Here is an 18066-nt window from a genome sequence, read left to right on the forward strand (position 1 = left end):
AGGGAGTGGGGTGAATGAGGGCCCTGCCAAGGCTTCTGCCCAGCCAGTGACAGGAAGGCAGCAGCTCATGGCACAGGGAGCGATTTTACTGGAAAGATGAAAGGAAATTGCATCTTTAATAATTCACCGGCCGGTTTGGAGGGAGGCAGGTTGGCGGGGCTGCGGAGCCGCTGGGCGATCCCAGCCTCTGTTCCTGGAAATCCACTGGCTCCAGAGCCTGCCCGAGAGACCCGGGGGGCCCTCCATCTCCTCCTGGCCGAGGGACAGCGGGAGCCGACAGAGTCTAGACCAGGGTGAGAGGTTAAAACACAGCCATCCCAGGAACCCGCTAAATTGATATCCCCAGCAGAAAGAGAGCCGGAATAATCAATACAGCAGCCCAGGAAAGCCGCCAAGCGCGGGCCCTAGCCTTGTGCAGTCACTGCAGGAAAGGAGGCTGGGGCTTTGCAGACCATGTGGGGCGCCAGGGAGCAGACCGGGCCCCTGCCTGTGCCTGCCTGTGCCTGCCTGTGCCTGCCCAGGCTGGAAAGGGGGCTGGCAGCCATGGGCCACCAATGCCGGCGGCCTGTCTAGCTGGTGGAGTGGGGTGCAGGGGACACACTGCTGGGTGTCCTTAGCCAGTCATCACTTTGCCTTCCCTCTTGGTTCCTCTCAAGTGGGAATGCTTTCCTCCGATTCACACGAAAGTGGCGGGACCCGCCTCCTGCCTCCCTTGGCCATCCTGGGCAGCCTGGGAGCCAGGCAAGGAAAGAAGTGGATTGAAGCTGGAGGAACTGGCTCAGGACATAGGTGGAAGGTGCCAAAGACAAAAGCAGCTGAAGACTTGTAGATTCTAGAGTCCAAAGATGTGGGTTTTGCTCCCAGCCCAGCCTCGTGGGTAAGCGCCCCTCCTCGGTGGCAGCTCCTCCCGGAGATTGGGCTGGGAACCCTGGTGGCAAGATGCTCTGCTCCTGGAAAGAGCTTTGCATCTGGAGGGTGTCGTTAGTATCGGGCCTTTTCCCCAAGCCCTGTAGAATCTTAGATGACTAATCTGAAATTCAAAAGCTTTCTTGGGTGGCTCAACTATGTATAAATTAGACTGGGGAAGGGGTGCATTATAAGGGAGATCAAATCAGGGGGCTGAGGGCATCTGGGGTGCTCAGGTGAGGCTCAGGCAGAGCAGCTGTTAATTTCTCTCTCTCTCCTTCCCTCCCTTCCTCCTCACCTTTCTTACTATTTAGCAAAGACAACTTAAGAATCATAGAAAGAACACTTTAAAAATGAATACACCCGTCCTTTTTTCACAGATGCATAAACCAAGGCCCAGAGAAGAAATGTCTCCACGGGCACCTAGCTGGTGAGTGCGGAAGCAGGACTCGAATTCAGATCTGTTGACTCCCAATGTGGTGCTCTTTCCATGAGCCCAGGGACCTTGGGTTCCCTTCCCCGACAGCTCTTATGATGGCAGGTCTGGTATGGCTGTGAGGCAGGGTGCCCAAGCCAGTGGTCATGAGATTCACCCTGACTCACTGTCTGATCTTGGCCCACCCTAGCCCTCAGGCTCAGCTTTCCTTCCTGGAAAACTGGGGTAAGACCCACCCCACTGGCCTCAAGGCCATCGAAAGGAACACTTAAACTAACACAATTTTACTTCTAGGTCGGCAAAATCTTATTTACCTGGTGGATCCACCACTTTAGGAAGTCACTGGGGGACAGAAAGTCAGGAAAAATGGTTTCTGAGTGTGCAAAATGGTTGCTTCAAACATTCATGCATGCAGGAAAGTTCATGCTCTTTGCTGATACAAATGACCCTTGGGCCCTCATCAGGGCCTGTTTGTTCTTACTTGACAAACAGTTCTGACGAGTTTGGTGGTCTAGTTTCTCAGGCCGCATCAGGCCCACTGATAGTAGTGAGAGAGCTTTATGATGAGAGAGGGGGCAGAAAACCTGTAAAATACACATGCAGTAATTAAAAAGCAAAGCGGACTGGATATGCCTTGATAATCCCGGAGGGTAACCCAGAATTACAGTCCCGTCTACTAATTAGTGTTGTCGAAATGAGCTTGAGTCATCAAAAATGGGTGAATCGCAACAGTGCTCTCCGTCTCAGTGCTCAGGCATGCGTATGATCCCCGGTAGAGAGACTTCTACCCCAAATTTTTTTTAAGAAAGCGTTTTTCTATTAAAAGAGGTAAGTTACAGCTACGGAAGGTGAATTTGTGGATAACAACATCTCCATTCTGGACAGCACTGGGCGCCTGGGACGGGGAGAGCTGGCCTTGTGCGAAAATCAGAACCTAGATTTAGTCCCCCTCTCCCACTGAGGTGCCTCCCATCTGCATAACTAACCGGTTTTCTTGCCCTTTCTCTCTATTTCTCTCCCATTGAATCCATTCTGCATTTAATCCATTCTGCACACTGGGGGGAAGATCAATCTTCCTTAATTTTGCCTCTTCTGATAAGGAGCCTCCAATGACTCCCCTTTTCCTCTGTGGAGAACCCCATCTTTACTCACCGATGACTGAGGTTGACTGACCCTCCCCTGCTCCCCAGCCAGGCTGCCCCCCTAGGCTTATGCCAACAGACCTGGCCTCTAATTCTCCCGCACATCAGAGCCTTCGCCAGGGGCTTCTCTTACCTGCCCACCCAACCCCCTGCCTTCCAGGGTCCAGCCAGTCCACCCCTCTCCCAGCAAGGCTGCCCCCCGGCTGTGCACACTTGAACCATCATCCGCCTTTACCCCAGTGGCACTTATTCACATAGGATGAGCCATCCTGAGGCTGACCTCATGTGGCAGTTAGCCCCCCATCAGACTACAACAGGACACTGGACCCCAGGTCACTGCCTTGCCAGGCTCCCCCTTTCCCAGGGATGAATGACTCCATCACTAGAATGCGTAGCTCTGTGTGATCACCCAGTGTACCTCACGGTCCTTGCTTTACACGCCAGCTTCCTCCGCCAGCCAGCCTCCACTGCCTGGTTACAATGCTGCCCTCTCTTTCTAGGGCTGCGACCTGGGGCAAATTAACCTCTTTCAGTCTCCGTGAAATGGAGCTAGTACCCTCAGGTGTACTGAGATGCTGGGCCGTGTTCAGCTGGGTGCCCTGAAATGTTAGCTACTGCTGTGAACTCGGCTCCCTCACCTGTAAAATGGAAGGGTGGGCTCTGCATTTCCATCTGCATCAGACAGCCTGGAGTATGTGGAGCATCAACTGGGGGAAAAAGGATTAATTTCCAGGGATAGGATCGGGGGCAAAGGGGTTCCTGGAAGAGAGGTTTCCCAGGAGGCCTTGCTTCCCCCGCAGAACCTGGGAGTGGAAGGGCTCTGTGGGGCTTTTCTAATCAATCCATGGCTGTACCACAAAGGAGAGATTCCAACAACACCGCTGTGAGGTTGGGCCACAGCTTCTGCTGGAGCTTGTACTGCGGTGGTGGGGGTCTCGCTTCCTCCTGCGGACCCTCAGCCATCCCCTGCCACGCTATCTGCTAGTCCCCATATTTTCCTTGGATCAGGATGTCTGTAGTCCACTCTTGACGTCTAGCTACACAACTCAGCTTCCGTTCCTTCTTCCCTGTGGGGGCATGGCAGACCTCTGAGGATAGGTGTGCACACCCTGACATTTTCAGGCAGAACCGTCACAGCTCCTGCAGCCTCTCCTTGCTGACTGAGCGGCTCCCTCCTGGCCTGCTCGTGGTCCTTGGCCGTGTGCCTAATAAAATTGATTTCCCAAAGGGGAGTGCAGTATTCTTGGTGCCGTTAGACCGGGGAAAATAGAGCAAGCTGTCACCTCTAGATCTTACACTATCTTTAGCAGTGTTTTTAGAGGAGCGTTTTCCCCTTAATTGAGGACCCTTGCTCAGATCAGGCAGGTGTTCTTCCTGGACTTCACGAGCCCAGCTCTGTCACAAGGCGAGAGTCAGAAATCCAAAACGGGAAGGTTTCCTGTCCCCTTGGCCCGGTCCTTAACTTCACCAGGAGAGACGAAGACACAGCCTTACAGTTTCCTCTCGGAGGCTTTAGTTTCAGAGATAGTCATTCCCCTCCCGGCGTCTGGCTGGGCAGGGGAGGCAGGTGATTGCGGCTTTCGAAAGGAAGCCTGCTTCTGGCGGCCAAGTCCGATTTACAGAGACCACAGGGCACTCTGGGGTGGGAGCTGATTCTTGGTGGTCCTGTGTGACCCCTTTTCATCATGCTGGGTGAGGTTGCCCCTTCCTCTGGTGAATTAGGCCTCTACAAGGGGAGTACGCCCTTCGCCATGGCCAAGGCCCCCGAGTCTCTCCCTCCGAGACATAGTCTTTTCCAACCAGGCACCTTGACTCCCTTGGGGACATTTCCCAGATTCCTTCTGTCTGTCTGTCCAGACCTTTCTCTGCGCCAGCTGAGGGAGGAAGGCCTTGCCTGAGCAGAAGGCCAGCTTGTGTCCTGCCCACCGGGGACCTATAGCCCGTTCTCGGCACATTGTAGGACTCGCATCAGCCCCGTTCCCAGGGAGCAGAGTGAAGGCTCCTGTGACCTCCTCTGAAAGACACCCCGTGTTGCTGGTTCTGGGGCACAGGACCCTCACACCTCTGCTTCCCACCCCTCAGTGTCAGAGGCCAACCAGCCGGGGAGATTTAGAAACTAAAGCACAAATTCACACACATCATATACCCCACACCCCCACACACGCACACCCCCACACACTCACGCCTCCCCCCGCCCCCCACACACACCCCAGAGAACCTCACTTGCAGGACGCAGGTTGAGTCCTACACAAGGGGCCTGGCTGAGGGGGTTCGGAGCAGCTCACAGGTCCTGGGCAGGGCCGGGCCCCTGGGGGAGGAAGGCGCCTTCTTCTCATTTGCACAAAAACCAGGTCCCTACTCGCCTGGCCCTGCCTGCCCCCCACTACAGAACTCCCCCCACCTCTCTGGACTGTAGGACCTCAGGACCCTGCGGACACCTCTAGTCTTTTTCCTGGAAGTCCCTGTCCCCGTGTGGGGCACCCCCAACCCCTCCACTGCTCTGGACCTGGCTTAAGGCACAGTTGAGTTCTTCCCTCCTTGAGTCCCTCTGTCACTTATTACCTGGACCTCACTGTCACGGTTCACCTGTTTATCCCCCACATGCTTGTGTGGCACCTGCTGGGGCTGTCCCTGGGCTCAGTGCTGGAGAGGCTGCAGGGAAGAGGTTAAGCTCATAGTCAGTGGGCCGATGCCACCTACACGCCAGTGGTCACGCACAGTAAGCAGGGCCATGGTAGGAGCATGCTGGGAGCTGCAGGAGTCCAGAGCGGGGATCTGTAGGCCTGACTGGAGGAGCAGTCAAGGAGAACTTCCCAAAGGAAGTGACCCTCAGTGAATTGCACCTCTGGTTTATATCTCCGACCGCTGTCCATGGTCCAGAGACTGGGCTTGGGTCCACACCAGCCAGCCAAGATCGTCCAAACCTCAGCCCATCTGCACACTCGTGACGAGATCATGAACATGTGCTGTAGGCCCCTGCATTTCAGGCTGGTTGGTTCCAGTTACGTGGCAGTAGTTAGCGACGGGCCCCGAGTACTCTTTCCTTCCCTGGCCATGTGCCTCCTCCTCGGCCCCGGCGCTTCTTCTTTTCCTCAGAGCCCAGCCCATGGCAGAGCGTGCTCCTGGCCCTGGTCCGTGATCCTCCTCCCATCCATTTGTGTGCCTCTGGGGGCCGTGTCCCGTATGTTATTCCAGGTCAGCGGGGGGCCGAAAGCCCTGGCCTGAGCCTGTGCTTGTCCCCGGAAGCCACTGGGTAGATTTAGGGGACACAGAAGGGCAGGGGGACTTGGGCACAAAGGCAGCCACGGGTACTGGAGGCCAGGATCCTGGGTCCTCATCCTGGTCCCCACACACACCCACAGGGACTGTGGCAGCAAGTCAAGGCTTGGCCTTTGTGCCTACCGGTCACATGACATGGGTTTGTCACTGCTTCTCTGAGCCTGTTTCCTCTATCTTTAAAATGGAGTAAAAAATATCTGTCACCTGGCAGGGCTGATGTGAGGATCAAACAAGATACATTTGAAAAATGTAGAGTGTCATTCAAGCAGATGGTACGGTTCGCTAAACCTCAGTTTCTTCAGATGTAAAATGGGTAGAAGAATTTTATTTACTTCCTTCCCAGGGCTCTGGCAAGAAAATGTGTGTGAAAGGGCTGTGGGAAGGAGTCAGTGCTGTGTGATGGCTTCGGCTCTCTGGGCCGGAGTGTCCTTGGCCGGCAAACAGCTGCTCACCTTGTTCCCGGCTGTCTGGCTGGCAGCCAGTCTGGGGCAGAAGCAGCGACTCCATCTGCTTCCAGAGTGAGCCAACTGCTTCTTCGGAAGGCGGCAGCACGACCTGCCCCTTTGATCACCCCCAACCACTGTCTCCTGCCCTGGGTCGCCCCGAGATCAGGTGGGTGGCAGGGAAAGACTGGATTCCTTTCTTGGTCAGGTGCGATGTCCACGCAGGGCTGACATACTCACGAGGCAGGGCACGACGTGCTTTTAGGGGCCCAGAAAATGTTTTCATCTCTTTTAAAATCAGAATCGAGACGTGAACTTCTATGTTGAAGAAAATGTTTTAATAAGTAATATTGATAGATTTGTCTTCATACTAATGTACTTACATCATACAAACTTTATATTAAGGAGAGAGGGCCTACAAAGGCATAAATGCCCAGGGCCCATGGAAGTGGTAACACTGCCCCGAATCCGTGGTGTAGATTCTCTCCCACGCTCAGGACCCTTCCCCACTGCGCATGTGCGGGCCAGCCTCGGTTCAGCGGGGAGGGCAAATCCCAATACCGCACATCGAGGAGCGAAGCACCGCAATGTGGCCACTGTTCCCAGGCATTAATTCTGCGTTACTGCAACAGCTCTTCGTGGCTATGTTCCTGGAGTGGTGGGTGGTGGCCTCAACCATCTTTTCTCCCACATCCCACAGAGGGCCTGGCACACGTAAGAAGGCCCCCTAAGGCCAAAATTCTGAAAATATTGGTGTCTATGTGTGTGCTCTTTGAGTGTGTAGTTTGGAAAAGTTCCCAGGCTACTCAGATATTGACCCCACCCTTGAGATGCCCTGCTGGGAGGGTCTTCCTCATCTCCCACCCACCTCGAGAACCACTGGCCTGAAGGAATTCCAACAGGACGGTTTGCAGATACAACAAGGAAGCCTTTTACATAACAGCCCTGAACTTTGCAACATCACTCCTTCTCCTCACCCCACCGAAATCCCTTGAATTGAGGTATTTCGTCATGCTTCTACTTTCCACTGACCCAGAGGGAAGACCATGCCGTCTGCCCATGGCGGTCTCAGCTGGCAGCTGGCTGCTCCTTCTGTCTCGCTGGCGTGACCGGCCAGCTCCCCGGGGCCCTGCTCAGAAGCAGAGAGAGGGGAGAGGCTGGGGACGTGCTCGCCTCTGGGCTAGGGGAAGGGGCACTTGGCTCTCTGGCCCCTGACACTTCCCCAGACCGGCCTTTGGCTCTGGGTCAGCCATGTCACCTCCCTGAGCCTGTTTTCTCATCCGTAAAATGGGAATCAAAAATACTCATCTGCTTATATTAAACCCACTGAGGCAGTAATGGAAGGCCCTGAAGCCACCGGGGAACTGCGGGAATGAAGTGTGACTATTCAGGCAGAAACACTTCTTCCTCTTTAACTGTCTCAATCCCTTCTTCTTCTGCTATATTTGCCTTGGGACTTAAAGGCCCTTACGAGTCGTATGTGTGTGTGTGTGTGTGTGCGCATGTGTGTGTGTGTGTGTGTGTGTGTGTTCTAGCATATTCATCCCAAATAGTCTTCTCTCTCCTATAGACCCCAGTGCAAATCTAACCCATCCTCAGAAGGACAAATAACATTAGCAGAGATGGTGGTGAAATGCAGGATTCAAACATTTATTATTTGGATGATGTATTTCACAGTTTTCAGTAATTTAGGACCTTCTGGAACCAGGACTAAATCGCCCAGAAAAATCTCTTCTGTCTTTTGGTGAATACTATTTGGTGAGATTTCCCTTCTCATTCTCTCTCCTACCTTCAAACATCTTTCATTCGGACCTCTGCCTTCTGTTCCTCCTTCGCGTTTCTGTGACAACATTTCTTGACAGTTATCTTAAATGTTTAATTAAACTGTTTTCTTCCTCTATCAACCTGTGCGCTTCTGGCTGTCTCTGCTCAGTGTCACGTGACTCGGTAATGGTCAATGACCACTCTCGACATGCCCTCACCAGGGCATGGTCACCTCCCTGAGGAGGTGAAAGCCTGGCAAGTTCCGCCAAGGGGGATTAGTTACCAGGAGGCAATGTCTCCAGTGTCTTACTATGGGGAGGGATTGTGCAAAACAAGGGACCTGTCATCACAGGAAAATAAATCACTGGGCCACTTTGGGCCCCTTTGATTAAAGATTGATTTGATCTGCCGGGACTGGACAGCCGCTTGCTGCAGACTTTTAGAAGCTGCTAGGCCCCAGTCTCAGTCTTCTTAAATTGCCAAATGCATGGCGACTTCCAAGGAAAGAGTAGGCTTGGGGTGGGGTGGCTAAACAGGCAGCACACCAGATCTTTGGTGTAATTTTCTGCAGGACTGGCTTAGTCCTCCCCCCTGGGACAGGTTGCAGTTCTCAGCTTGGGAGGCATAACTCTCTGTCACCCACGTCCTCCTAGGCTGCTCCTTCACAACCATCCCCAGGCCCTGGCCCCTGCTCTGGCTCCCCATGGAGGCCAAGCTGTGGGGAATCTTCTCATTAACTCATCCCGTGGGTAGAGGCTCTGAGGCCTCTGCCAGCACCAGCCGAGGCACAGAAGCCCTTGGGAAAGACTTCCTTGGCCGAACTCACAAAGAACACAGGTTCAGGGCATTTTGGTTTTTTTTTTTGGTGTTATTTATTTTTTAAACCCACTTGTAGTTAAGGTTCAGCTGGAAAGCAGGACATACCAAGGGAGGGAAGGTGGTCGCGTGAGCAGGATTCCGCGGCAGCTTTGGCGGGAAGCCCCAGGCCCCTGCTCCTGGGAGGTAGGTCCCGTCAGGCTCCCAGCCGTCTCAGGAGAGGCAGGCAGCCCTCCTGTGCAAGTGTTCCCAGCAGAGGAAAGTCGTCCTCTCTTGGATCTGTATCCTCACAGGCCCAGCCAGAGGTTTCCCAAAAGAGTGCCCAGGAGCTGAGGGCCAGGACTCCATGGGCAGGGCCCGAGAGTCTGTCATATGAGGAACACTGGCTGGTTCTGATGCCAGATAAGACTGGGTCTGGTGTCTGGGGCGGCCCCAGGGGGCTGCTCCTCATGGAGGCCTGGCTGTCTGGGCCCCCGCTCCTGCAGCGGCCCTGGGCGTGATCAGTGGTACATTTCCCACACTCCCTCCCCATCCCCTCGAGAAAATAAAATAAAAATTAGAATAAATACCGACTCGGTCAACATTTACATTTACATGGATGAACAGGACAATCCCCAAACCGTGAAGGTTTACAGACTGGTTAAGGAAGGACGAACAGACGAAACTGGGTTTGGAGGTGCACACTCCTCATGGCGGATGGTGGGACTCCCACCTCGTCCAGGGGAGGGTAGGAGCCTTCTCGGGGCTGCGGGCCCAGATCTTAGGCAGAGCCACGAGGCCGAGGGAGCAGGGCTGTGGCGAGCAGACTGGCCACCTAAGAGGAAAACAGTGACTACCTCGTCTTGGCTGGCACGGGAGAGATGGAGACGGGACTAACGTCGGACGGCCGGACTTTGCCTCCTTGTTGTGCTGGGAAAGCCACGGGCCCGTGGGGAACACAACGCAAGCCTTAGAAATGCAATATCCAGTTTTGCCTCCCATCAAATACATTCAGAGGTCAACTCGGATATGGCCTTCCTCACTCGGCAGAGGGCAGGGGGACGGGTCTGTGGGATAGCCCACTTCTGCCCCCCACTTCCTGTCTGAGTCGTCTCCAGTGGGAAGCTGCCTCAGAGTGTCAGATTTTAGGCTTTACCGTTATTTCCTTAAAAAAAAAAAAACAAAAAAACAAAAACAACAAACCCAATTCTTTTTTAAACGTTTTCCTTGCAGCAACCTGCATTTAGAAAAACAGCTTAAATTGTTTTTTGGATTGGTCAGGAAGTACTTTCAAGCAATGGAATAAACTAGGCAAACCATATGTTTGGAGCCACCGTGACACGACACGTAATTAAAAATATATTTATATATGTATACATATTTATATCTCACTTTTTCACACTCTGGTCCTAACAGTCAAGGAGGGATTGGCCCAGAGGCAAGACCCCAGTAAGGGCCGCTGAGAGGCAGGGGCACGAGGCCCTTGGTGCCCACGATGCTACCTGTCTCGGCGTTCTAGGGAACGTCGGTCCCTGTACACACAGTGTCTGGGGTCCCTGCACGAAGCTCGCTCTCTGACCCGGGGGTGGGGGAGGACCCCACTCTCCTGCCTCCTTACGTTGCCGCTCCTAGGCCTCTCCCTTCCTCGGGGCCCAGCTTTGTTCTCACATGCACTCACACACGCACACGCACACGCACACGCACACACACCCCACTTGAGGGGAGCAAGGCCATTCGGCACGGGTGCGCCTTGCTGAGGACTGAGGACCAGCCGTGTGGCTGCTCGCCGGGCCGCGGCCACCTGACTCCTCGAGACCACGATTCCCCAAGTGCCCTCTCTGAACCTCCTCACATCAGTCTGGCTCTTCCCTCAAGGCCTCCTGCGCGGCCTCTGGAGTCCCTGGTAGAGGGTGTCAGCTGAGGACGAAAGGCGCCGAGGAGAAGCTTGAGAAAGCTTGGGAAGAAGGGAGAAGGTAAAGCCTGGGGCCAGGGTAGCACGGGCTTCTTGGCAGAGAACTGACCTGTCTTAAGTAAACCTGGGCCTCCCACAGCCTCTTTTTTTGGGGACTGGCACAGGCTCCCATCTTGGGACTGGAAGGGAGGTTGTAGCTGGTGAAAAAGCCAGGGGTCCTGGGGAACCTGCTCCCCACCCTACCCTGCCTGCTCTTCCAGACTCGAGGTCAACAAGGGGAAAAAGGGGAAACCCCCTCCAGCCCTCACCTCCTGGCCAGTCTGACTGGACTGCGCAGCCAGGCAGCCTCTGGTGACCCACGGCGTCAATGGTCTTGGTAAAGGAGTAAATTAAGAAGCTGCTGGGCTAAGGTCATTTTCTGGGGGCTCATCAAAGTGAGAGCTCCAGAACCCGGAGATGGGGCTGTGCAGATGCCAGTGACAACATCCCAGAGCCCGACCCCGACCCTCCTCCAACAGAGAAGGGGCTTCTTCCCAGGACCTGGCACCTCCAAGAAGCTCCAGCCTTGTTCCCAGTTTGGAAAGCTCCGTCTGGCAGCCCTGCCTGGTCCCCTGCCTGTCCTGCTCATGACTCCGTGAACGATCCTGTTCCCAACAGCCCTGGGGATACTGTGCACCCCTGGAGCACACAGATCGCTGTGGAAGGGCTGGGCTCCTGGATCCTGCCTGTGATGAGGCTAGGCCAGTGACACAACCCAATGAGCTAAACTCCACGTCCTAGGGAGCCAGACGACCCCCGTCCCCACCCTCAGAGCTTGGGACACGACCTGTGTGTGGAGCGAGAAACATCCCCTGGTGTTTTGGTTTTAATTTGCCAGGCTGTTCTGTGCCTAGCTCACCACAAGGCCCTGGGCTGGGACAGGTAATGCACTCCCAGCGGCAACCTAGCAGCCCTTTGAGAGAGCGGAGTCAGCATAAGAGAAGGGAGGTGCTGGAAGCCGGGGGCTGGGAGCACAGGTTCCAGCCGGGACCCCCGCCGGGGCAGAAGTTTCCAATTACCCTAATTGGCTACTGGCACGCTGTATCTGGCTAGAATCCTTCCAGAGGGGGCCGGGTTTGATCTCCCACTAATCAGGGGGTCCTCCTCGCTGTCTGTGTGATCGCATCACAGGCTCTTTTCATTGAGAGAGGAGACTTCAAAGCAGCTGACTTTTGAAAAATAAAACACAATAAAACAAAAGAGTGCAAGTAGAACTGCAAACTCTAGCTCCCCTGCCTGCTCCCGGCCCCTGGGCCTGAGGCTCGGGGGGTCCCGGAGAAGGACTTGGAAGCTGGGGGTGGGGTGGGGGGCGGAGCGTGAAGGCTTGAGGAGAACGAAGGCCTCTGTCCCCCAGCTCCGCCGAGTAGACAAAGGCCTTCAATTATGGGCGGCTGGTGGGGACCGTGCCTGCCTTTGTCCTCCCGGACATCTGCTACATGTCGCCTGCTGCCAGTTGGCGACTATGGCTGACAGCATGAGGGAACAATGCAAGCCCGTCTTCGACCCACTTTTTCAGCCTTCTGAGGTCCTTTCTGACCCAAGCGGTACCCTGGCGTGCCGGGCTGCCCGGCCTCGGGGGAGGAGTCACAGAGATGAAACCCCTTGTACAAAGCCCTGCAGGGGACACGTCTGATGGGAGGGGGCAGGAGGAGCGGGAGTGAGGAGGGGCGAGGGCCAGGCCACCATGAAAAAGAAACATGCTTCCCTTACTGGTGAAGCTGCCGCATGCTGGGGCTGGGGGAGCTCGGTTAGGGGGGGCCTCAGTTTGGGGGGGGCGCTCCTAGGGATTTGATCCCTTCCCCGCTTGGCTCCAGACTGGCCGCCGGCTCTGCCTGCCTTCCTCCCCATTTCTGTCTCCTGCCAGGGCCACCCCTGTCCTCCCGCCTGTCCATCTGGCCCTGTGTGCCAGGGCCCCAGCTGCCCTCAGGCCGCCTGCCAGGCCCCTTGGCTGTCAGGCTGTCAGTTTCTGGATGGTTCTGTTGTAGTACTGTGTGATGGGGGGCGTCAGAGGGTTCCAGCTATTGGCATGGAGCTCGATGACCTCCAGGAGCAGTGACCGGGTCAGCATCGATTCCGAGGGGCACAGCATCTTGTCTCGGGCACTGGCCAGGAGCTCTGTCATCATCTCGGGCAGCTGCTCCTCCAGCAGCCGGCCTGTGCTCTGCAGCTGTGGGGAGAGAAGTGGGGGTTAGGACAGAACGTGACCCCACAGTGGTCCCCTGACCCACCTTGGTCGGGTGGGCTTGGGACAGGGATAGGAAATAGCCGGATTATCTCAGGAAGGTGCAGGCCCAGGCCTCGGTGCCATGGGGAGAAGGCCTAGGAGTGAGGGAGTGTGGAAATAGCCATCCGTGAGAGCCCACATTTAACGACCAATCTGCCAGTAGGAATAAGAGGGATCGGAATACTGCCTGCTGCCCAGGGCTGAAAAGGGCCCTCGCCAGGAACACACTGCGTCTCCCTTTCACCCAAGAGCTTCCCCTCCTACAAGAAGCCTTTCCTGACTACCACCCACACCCTCAATGGCTGTGTGACCCGCTCCCTTCAAAGGTGATTAGGCTGCGTGTTAATTTTCACTTGCTAGACATCTCTCCGGGAATGAGCTTATTCATTATGACTTGCGTGTGTCCATGTGGAACTTGAGAGCAGGATGGGTCTCCTATTTCTCTTTCCTTCCCTCCTGCCCCCTATCCTACCTCCCCACACCCAGCACTGACCTCTGCCCACACTTGTAACACAAAGGGGAGAGAAATACAAACTGGGGCAGAAGGCCAGCCAGAGGGCCGGCCCTCAAGAGAGGTCCTCGATAATCTAGAAAAGCCCCCGTTGGGAAGAGGGAGCCCCAGTCTTCTGGATCTGCGCACCCTTGGCCAGCAGCCCCTACTCCCACCTCAGCCCTACCCCCAGACCTATCTCATTGTTTTTAAGGCGCAACCTTCTTCACAAAACCTTGACGCCCGCCTTGACCTTCCCCCTGACTCCTCAGGGATCTGTGCTCTGTACCCACATTTATTCTCTGTACTGCTCCATCCGCGTGTGTGTGTATGTGTGTGTGATCTAGCCTAGTCAGACCAGAAGCTCTCTGTGGACGGAAACCATGCCTTCTCCTTCTCCCCTCTTTCCCCTGCCCCAAGCCCCATGTAAGATATCCAGCTGGAGCTCAACGGGTGGATGAAGTGACTGTCCCATACACTCACCCAGCACTTCTGGCCTCCGAGGTTCTTGGGTGTGGCCTTGCAGCCAGGCAGGAGCCCCCTGGAAGCTCCTCCCCTCACCGTACTCCACTCCAAATGACTCTGGGCTGTTTTCTAAGGGCAAAGCTTTGCCCCCTGACTAGGCCAGACCCAGTGTCTGAAGATCCCAGAGGAAGACTTTCATTGAGCAGTGGCTACACCTTGGGAATGGGAATGGCACCTCCCCAGGGGGCTGCTTTGGAGTGGACAGTGCCAACACAGGTTATTCAAGCCTCAGAAAACCTTTCCCCATCCCCATAGCACCAAAGCCCAGGGAGATATTTTCGGGCAGGGGGACCACCTGGAATCTCTTAAGTCATCTGCATGATGCGCCTGGTACAAGCAGAAGGTGGTCTTGGGAACAGAAGGAAAATGGACGATGCCAGGGCAGTTCCCTCCAGGGAGCCAGAAATCCTCTCTCCCTCTAGCCAGAGGTGGGCTGGTCTCCCATCAACATTCACTCTGGTTTGAGGCTGACCATTCTGGATGCAGAAGTCTATGTCTACTCAGAACGCTCACGACCGTGCACTGGGTCTGAGGTCGGGGATGTCCCGCGGTCCTGCTCACCTCCATCGAGCAGCACAAGACGGCGTCTTCCTTCACATCCTGAGACTGTAAGAGCTGTGGAAGAGAGGGGCAGAGAACACGACTTCGGGTACCAGCTCCCAGCGCCTAGAAGCCAGGCCCCCTGGCCCCAGCCCTAATGTAGCCTGGAACGAGCATCTCCAAGGGTCAGAGGGCAACAGGAACGCCGCACCTGGAAGCAGTGATTTCTCTACCGGATCTGAGCTGCTGGAGAAAGGCCGTGGTCATGGAGCCCAGGCATCCCGGCCAGGTCAGAGGCCTGGCAGAGCAAGGTCGCAGGTGTGTTTGAAGGCAGAGGCAAATATGCTGGGGTCATCAGCTGTTAACAACTAGTCGGCAAAAATCCTCAGAGAAATGAAATGAGCTTAAACACTTCCTGATTGGTGAGGGGAGGCTCAGCCATGGTCTCAGGTGATCCTGAGCCCTGGCTATAGGAGGACTTTCAGAAATCAAAGCTCTTTTCTGCAAAACCACGGCCGATTTGACTTACCTAGAGGCTGGAATGGCTTCCTGACCGAGGCCATGGCCAGGCTGCTCAGAGCCGGGACTGGCCAGGGCCCCGTCCAGGCTTCCTTCTACCTGCCTCATCTCATTCTTCTTTCTCTCCTCCCTCCCTGGGATAAACTGAGATATACTTCATATAACATCAAATTCACTATTTTAAAGTATACAAGTCAGTGACTTTTAGGATATTCACAAGGTTGTGTAGCCGCCACCACCATCTAATTCCAGAATATCTTCATTCCCCTCGGGAGAGACCCATACTTACTAGCAGTTACTTCTCGCTCCCCCGCCCCCTGGCAGCCGCTAATCTCCTTTGTTTCTATGGATTTGCCTATTCTGGACATTTCGTAGAAATGGAATCATACAAATGGAATCACATATGGCCTTTTGCGACTGGCTTCTTCCACTCAGAACATAACGTTGTGAAAGTTCATCCGTGTCGTAAGCAGGAATTAGTTCTTCATTCCTTTTCACTGCTGAATAAGATTTCATTTTTCCACCCCGTTTTGTTGATCTCTTCGGCAGTTCGTAGACATTTGGGTTGTTTCTACTTTTTGGCTATTATGAATAATGCCGAGATGGACGTTTGTGTGCAAGTGTTTGTGGGGACACGGTTTTCAGTTCTCTTAGGTATACACCCAGGGGCGGCACTGCTGGGTCACATGGCAACTCCATGTTTCGCTCTCTGAGGACCTGACACACTTACAGAAGCTGCACCGTTTTACATTCCCTCCAGCAACGTCTGAAGGTTCTGCTTTTCCCACATCTTTGTCAACATTTGTTATTTTCCTCTTTGTTTTCTAAATTCATTTTTTCCCTTGAACTCGCAGTAGAAACTTTTTCCAGGCACGGCTTGAGCAGCTCCACCATCATCCTCTCAAGCCCCGCCGAGCACTTCTTGCACTGCGGGCTAGTGCTTCTCCTCCCAACCCCGAAATACGCCTCCGTCCCACCTGTACCTGCTCCCCCACTATAGCGACCAGCACATCCATCCTCTAGATCACCTGCTCTAGACTGGGTGACTCTTCTATCTACTAGAACCTTCTGTCTCGGCCCCCCACTCTTCTCTATCCTTCAAGGCCCAGGTCACTTCCCAGCTTTCCTTGGAGACTTCTAGATCACCCCAGTCCACGGTGCCCTGTCCTGCTTCTCACTCCCCGAGGACTCTGTCTTTTCCGCCCACTCAGCATTCCACACCAGGGAAAAGATATTTTCCAGTCTGAACTGCCAGCTTCCTGCAGGCAGGAACGGTGCCACACTCATCTTTGCTGCCCTGTAACACCTAGCCCAGCTCCTGGCAACGGTAAGGATTTGCTCAGTGTTGGTCGATATGCTTTATGTGTTTGTTTTGTTTTTTGTTTTAAAGGAAGGGTGGGGAGAAGGGAGGACACGAGACGAAGGCATTTTTAGGGTGAGCATCCTTATCCACTGACGGAGAACTGGAGTCAAGGTTTTCGACCCAGGCCTGACATGTCCAAGCAGAGGTAAAATTACACACAACCCAGGGGGGCTGTTTCCACTGCTGGCTTGAAATCCAAATTTTGCACATTCTCCTTGCCTCTTCCCTTCTGTCATGTTACATCCATGCACCCAGCCTTCCCCACCTCCCCCCAGCAGGAGCCACAAGCATTTGCTTCAAGAGGGCTAGAGATATATGCTCTGTGAGTGCGTAGGACATCAAGGCTGCCGGACTCCAGGGGACAGGTCAGGCCTGGCTTCACTGACCAGAGACACTCTGTCTCTCCTTCCTCTTTATAACTTGGTCAGAACTGGGTGGAGACCTGGGCTCAGCAGATATGCAGAAAAGAAACCATTTTGGAATGAATGAGTAGAGGTAGGCCTTGAACCGCTGAAATAACAGGTGGAGAACGAGCGACAATCCAGCGGAGGGAATGGCATGGGCAGTGCGCAGTGAAGTTGCTGACGGCCATTAGTGTGCAGGGGTTCTCAGCCACCGCATGTCTGCAGACCTTCCTCCTCCATTTCATTCAGGGCTCTGCCCAATATCACCTCATCAGCCACTGCTTCCCTGGCCAGACTGTGGCAATTGATCAGCCTCATCCATCGCCTGCTTTACTTCTAAATCTCACCCCTGACATATCATCTACTTGTCTGTCTACTGTCTGTCTCCGCCCACTAGAAGGGAAGCTCCACACGGGCAGGGCCTCAGTTTTGTCCACTGCTCTCCCCGGTGCTGGACACAGTGCCTGGCACGCAGTAGGCACTCGGAAATATGTGTTAACAATATGCTTTGGGAGGCAGGGAGAAAACCCACCCAGAAGGAGAGTCCGCAAGCGAGAAAGGCTCACCCCGAGAGGCCGCTCATCTGCAGCTCGCCTTGGTGCACACACTTGAAAAGGCGAGAATGAGAAGGATGTGAAATCCCGACTCCACACACCCCTCCTACCAGGGCAGACATGGCGCAAATTATAAGTGATGAGTCTGCAAGCCTGCAGTGCTTGTGGAAACAGAAGTTGGTATAATTCTCTAGGTGGCAATTTAGTGATAACTATCAGCATTGCGAGTGTACAAACCCTCTGACCCAGTGATAGCACGTGCAGGAGTTTCTCCTATGCACATGCGCTAGGACATGAATCGCTGCACGATTGTTAAGAGTAAAAGATTGCAAATAACTTGAATGAGCGCTAACAAGCGGACTGGTTAAAAAATTACAATACGTCACAGTGGGGATACTCTGCAGCACATGGCTGTTCCTCCTCAGCTACGTGGGCGTCAGCTTCTGGAGCTTTCCTGCCTCCCAGGGTTGCAGAAAGCCAAGGGAGGCTTCCACCAAGCCAGTGCCTGGGGGTTGGAGGGGCTCTAGGGGACACCCAGAGAAGGGGCTCCCTCATCTAGGAAGTCAAGAACGAAGACCAGGAAGTGGGTTCTGGAAAAAGTTGCAGGGAGGTGACTCACGTGGCAGCAGGCTTACCTGGGTCCAGCATCCAACCCAGCCTGCTCTGGGAGGGGCTGGTTCACAGACTGGGAGGTGCCCTGTGACTGCCTGGGATGGGGCCAGGGGTGGGGT

The 18066-nt window shown here is 54.6% G+C and overlaps 1 protein-coding gene across 6 annotated transcripts in view; it reads right to left on the reverse strand.

The window, feature by feature from the left end:
- Window positions 1-8823: 8823 nt before the first annotated feature.
- The window catches only part of CTIF (cap binding complex dependent translation initiation factor), a 249010-nt gene continuing 239767 nt past the window's right edge, over window positions 8824-18066 (reverse strand). For all 6 annotated transcript variants that reach the window (XM_006919916.3, XM_006919919.3, XM_015595789.2 and 3 more), the window contains 2 exons: window positions 14517-14570; window positions 8824-12883 (listed from right to left, as the gene is read on the reverse strand). In XM_006919916.3, the coding sequence (XP_006919978.1) occupies window positions 12668-12883; window positions 14517-14570 (270 nt within the window). In that variant the 3' untranslated portion in view covers window positions 8824-12667. The remainder of the gene's footprint in view (window positions 12884-14516; window positions 14571-18066) is intronic.

Source organism: Pteropus alecto, unplaced genomic scaffold (assembly GCF_000325575.1).
Source record: "Pteropus alecto unplaced genomic scaffold, ASM32557v1 scaffold146, whole genome shotgun sequence".
Lineage (NCBI taxonomy): Eukaryota > Metazoa > Chordata > Mammalia > Chiroptera > Pteropodidae > Pteropus > Pteropus alecto.